This window comes from Bubalus bubalis, chromosome 12, assembly GCF_019923935.1.
Source record: "Bubalus bubalis isolate 160015118507 breed Murrah chromosome 12, NDDB_SH_1, whole genome shotgun sequence".
Classification (NCBI taxonomy): Eukaryota; Metazoa; Chordata; class Mammalia; order Artiodactyla; family Bovidae; genus Bubalus; species Bubalus bubalis.
Genome location: NC_059168.1, coordinates 92,756,718 through 92,761,806, shown reverse-complemented (window position 1 = coordinate 92,761,806; position 5,089 = coordinate 92,756,718). Strand labels below are relative to the sequence as shown.

The window sequence follows — 5,089 nt, the reverse complement described above, 5'->3', positions numbered from 1 at the left end:
CTGATGAACAGATGTGGTGCAGATCAGCTTCTGGAGGGCCTGGGAAGGGAAGAAAAGCATCTGGACATGGAGGTGAGTTTCAGGAAACTGGCCACCCACTTGGCTACTCCAATCCAGTTTGGTACCTTACTCTTTCCTCCAAGATACTTTCAAATAACTCATGGATTGAGAAGTCATAAGGTCCAAGTAAAATTTCCATATGCCATTTGGTTTTAAATCCATCCAGTTGGACTTCTAGGCTATCTATACCACATTTTAAAAAATGTTGGCTGCACCGGGTCTTCGTTGCAGCATGCGGACTCCTAGTTGTAGGATATGAATTCTTAATTTTGTCATGTGGGATCTAGTTCCCTGACCAATGATCGAACCCAAGCCCCCTGTGTTGGCAGCATGGAGTCTTAGTCACTGGACCACCAGAGAAGTCCCCCTATACCACATGTTTTAATGGAAGCAGAGCCCATAAGTAGAACAGAGACAAAAACTATGGAATCCCCAGCCTCATTCACTCAACCTGTGCTTTTAGAATGGTCTTCCTTGTTCTCAGATCCAAAACCTTCCTTCTTTTTTCTAGTCATCAGCCTGAGTGTTCCTCAGATCTACAACCTGTTGTACTCAACCCCATTCATTCACCAGTTCAGTTAGTTCAGTTCAGTCATTCAGTTGTCTCTGACTCTTTGCAACGCCATGGACTACAGCACGCCAGCCCTCCCTATCCATCACCAATTCCCGGAGTTAACCCAAACTCATGTCCATTGAGTCGGTGATGCCGTCCAACCAAATCTCCACTAATTGTTGTATTGAGCATTCCCCAAGCAGCCCTTTCACAAATGACTCATTTTTTTTAACATTGATTTGTGTGTGATAAACTGCTTTACAGACAAAAACAAGGTATCTCCCTTGTTATTCACAAAACATCAGGAACCAACTTGTGAGCAGGACAAAACAAACCCCTACTTTTTGTCTTCAACTCAGGGCAGTGTCCACCACAGGGCCACAGCTCCACATACCAGACATATCCCAGTCGTGCATGGCCAATTATTTCTGCCTGATTATGGCCAGTTAATCATGGATATTCACATTTTCAAATTCTACCATCTCTACAACATAGAAAGATGACTCACCTCTCTTGCAAGTGAGCATGGGAGAAGAAACATTCTCAGGTAAGGAAATAGAAGGGTAATTCATGTAGGAAATTATCAAAATGAGAAAACAGAACCTTGCCTGATTGCAACAGAAAATTAATATACCAAAACTAGAAGAGATTTAGCACAATGCTTGAGAGCATATGCTTAGAGTGAGTCTGAAATCAGAGTGGGGTTCAAATCCTGATGGCTATTTACTACCTTTAGTGACCTTGGGCAAATTGCTTCATCTCCATAAAACTCAGGCACCTGATGACAACACATGGCTCCCAATTTTTATTGTGGGGTTTAGTGAGATGTTTAGCATAAGCACGATATCAAAAACTTTCAATAAATATTGATTAATAACAATATTGACTTCATTTGCTCACTTAGTCACTCAGCCATGTTGACTCTGCACACTTTGGACTGTAGCCCCCCAGGTTGCTCTGTCCATGGAATTTTTCAGGCAAGAGTGCTGGAGGGGGTTGCCATTTACTTCTCCAGGGGATCTTCCAGACTACAGATCAAACCTGCTTCTCCTGTGTCTCCTGCATTGCAGGAGGATTCACTACCCACTGAGCCATCAGGATGTATTCAGGTATTTACAAGATTTTATGGAAGAAATATTTGTTATGCATTGAGCTTTAAGTAATAATTATTGATTCACTCAAAGCTAAATGCCTAAACAAACATTTCTTCCATAAAATCTTGTAAAAACCTTAAATTAGCCTGACAATTTGACAGTGAGGGATAATGTAAGTGTGTATTGTGGAGATTTTTACAGTAACCAAAAATATATAACCAATGTCTCAAAATGCTTACAAATCCCTATGGAATATGTCTATTCACAAGGCATGGGTGGATGTGCTGACTCTAAAAATTTTATTTAAAGCACTTTGCCAGTGTAAGATCTCTCATTACCTAGTTTTTTTACAGTACCAAGAAACAGGCTTTTTCAATATCCACTGTTGGACAACTGGATATGATTGAAAAAATGTATATAAACATGTTTCTCAAATATTTTTAAATAAACATATGAAAGAGGAATTTTTAAACATGAATTGAATAATCAACAAAGGATGCCCATCCTGTACACATGAGATTTAGGACAGGGGAATTAAGGAAAGGAAAAATTATATACAATTTGCACAGACTGGTGATGATAGCATCCCATGAACTAAGAAGGATGAACCTCTCATTCTCTGCCAAAAGGAGGAAAAAATGCTGTTGAACTACATTTACCATTCTTCCTAGATTTGCCCTGTTGATTATTTTCACAAATGCTCTTATTCTATCCAAAACAGTGCAAAGAAAAACTTTAGAATTATGCAAGAGAATTTGCTCTAATAAAAAATGAGGGCTCTCTGACTTCCCTATCTAAAATACCTCCACCTCCACTCCCCAGTCAGCTCCATTCTCTTACGTTGCTCTACTTGCTTAACAAAATTTATCCATACCTGATACTATGTTACGTATTTGTTTGTTGATGATCTATCTCCCAAAGTACAACATAAACTACACAAAGGCAAAGATTTCTCAGTTTTATTGCTATGTTCCCAGTAAGGAAATAGGACTTTTCCCAGAGTAGGAACTAAGGAACTTGAATCAGAGAGGGCCACCTCTGGCAATTTCTAAAGGAAAACTCTTCTTCTGTCTCTCCAGCTTGCAATACAAGGCCCTTATGATGCCCATGAATTTGGGAAGGGAAGAACACATCAATGACCATTAGCTGGACATGCTTTCCCGGGACAGCTACTAACAGTGACCAAATAGAGGAAAGAAAGACTTGCTGGGTTATCATGACTTGGGCTATGGAATTGGAACATGACAAATAACAAACCTTCTTGTATATGACTAGATGCAAGTCAATGGAAAGACTCAACCAAACCAGAAGAGTCTCTGAATTCATCCTCCTGGGACTCTCCTCCCTGCCTGAGGACCAGAAGCCACTCTTCATCCTCTTCTTCATCATATACCTGGTCACCATAACAGGGAATCTGCTCATCATCCTGGCCATCCACTCTGACTCCCAGCTCCAAACCCCCATGTATTTATTCTTGAGTTTCCTGTCTTTCACTGACATTTGCTTCACAACAACCATTGTCCCCAGGATGCTGGTGAACTTTCTGTCACACAAGACCATCTCCTATGCTGGGTGTCTGACCCAGATGTATTTTATATATGCCTTGGGCAACACTGACAGTTGGCTTCTAGTAGTCATGGCCTTTGACCGCTATGTGGCCATCTGTGACCCCTTCCATTATGTCACCATCATGAGCCATCACCGCTGTGTCCTGCTGGTGGCCTTCTCCTGCTCATTGCCTCACTTCCACTCACTCCTACATACACTTTTGCTGAATCAGGTCACTTTCTGTGACTCTAATATTATCCACCACTTCCTCTGTGACTTCAGCCCTCTGGTGAAATTATCGTGCTCCTCCACATTTGTCAATGAAATTGTCATGATGATAGAAGGATCTGTTTTTTTGGTGACTCCCTTTCTATGCATTACTTTTTCGTATATACGAATCCTCCTTGCGGTTCTCAAAATGCCCTCGGCTGCTGGGAAACACAAAGCCTTCTCCACGTGTGGATCTCACCTCACTGTGGTAACACTCTTTTATGGAAGCATCTTCTATGTCTATTTACAGCCTGTGTCCACCTACACCATCAGGGACCACATGGCAACAATTGTCTACACAGTTTTAACTTCCACCCTCAATCCCTTTATCTACAGCCTGAGAAACAAAGACCTGAAACAGGGCCTGAGAAAGCTGTTGGTTAGAAGGAAACCATAGGCAGCACCCTCTTGAAAAACACACGTGTGGATTCTGCTCCACTTGAATCTGGTTTCTGCTGATTCTTGGTAAACAAGCAAGTTCTTGGAGGTTAGCTTCTTTAACCCATGTGAGATGAGGCATTATGGGTAATTACATCCAGTGATGATGATCCTTCAGTTGGCTCTGCCTCTGCTTAATCAAGATACTTTCCCTCTCTATTTCTCCTCTCTCCTATGAAGAGTCATCACAGTGAATCTTCCAAATGAGATGCTTTAAACTAATCCTTTTCCCACGGATACTTCCTGAACAAACTGCTCTCTTTTCAAGACTTATCCACCAACATCCTTCACATTTCAGTATATCGCTAAAAATAATTTCCTAATTTGTAGCTCTTGGATGCCTTTGTAAACATTTGAAAAGGGAAAGGAAGAAAGGAGAGGGAGGAGGAGGAGAAGGAGAAAGTACATTTTAGCTGATTTCCAATTTGAAGATTTTCATAATTCTTCATTTTTCTCTTTCAAAATATTTTTGTTTAAAACTTAAGTTTTCACTTTTTCTCTTCTCTTGGTTTTCCATTCCTCCTTTATTATATTGCTATGTCTTTCCTTTCAATTTCCTCATTTTTCCAAACAATTAAAAATTCATGTTGATGTATGGCAAAACCAATACAACATTGTAAAGTAATTAGCCTCCAATTAAAATAAATAAATTTAAATTAAAAAAAATTGCTAATGACCAGAAAGAACAAGAACCAAGAAATTATCCATTCAACAATAGGAATGTTGAAACCATTTTTTCCTCCATCTCTTCCTACAACTATATGTTTTTTTTTTATTTTTTTAATAAGAAAAAATTTGCCATATATTAACATTAATCCACCACAGGTATACATTATATAATTTAATATTTCTTCTAGAAACTCCAAGTCTTGCAGAATACAGGAAGCTTGGGGCTGGTGCACTGGGATGACCCAGATGGATGGTATGGGGAGGGAGGTGGCAGTAGGATTCAGGATTGGGAGCACATGAACACCGTAGCAGATTCATGCTGATGTATGGCAAAACCAATACAATATTGTAATTAGCCTCTAATTGAAATAAATAAATTTAAGTTTTAAAAAAGATAAAGCATTTTAGTATTAGAGGGATGGTGTGGGGAGGGAGGAGGGAGGAGGGTTCAGGATGG

General features: G+C 39.9%; 1 protein-coding gene across 1 annotated transcript; it reads left to right on the top strand.

Moving 5' to 3' along the window:
• Nucleotides 1-2,908: 2,908 nt before the first annotated feature.
• LOC112578227 (olfactory receptor 1L8-like) lies at nucleotides 2,909-4,259 on the top strand. Its single transcript, XM_025262464.3, has one exon. It carries the CDS (start codon nucleotides 2,975-2,977, stop codon nucleotides 3,920-3,922), a length of 948 nt encoding a protein of 315 aa, XP_025118249.3. The 5' UTR covers nucleotides 2,909-2,974; the 3' UTR covers nucleotides 3,923-4,259.
• The last annotated feature ends 830 nt before the right edge of the window (nucleotides 4,260-5,089 follow it).

Excerpts from the sequence above, each read along its gene's own strand:
- LOC112578227 (XM_025262464.3), top strand. The coding sequence starts at position 2,975 with ATGACTAGATGCAAGTCAATGGAAAGACTCAACCAAACCAGAAGAGTC.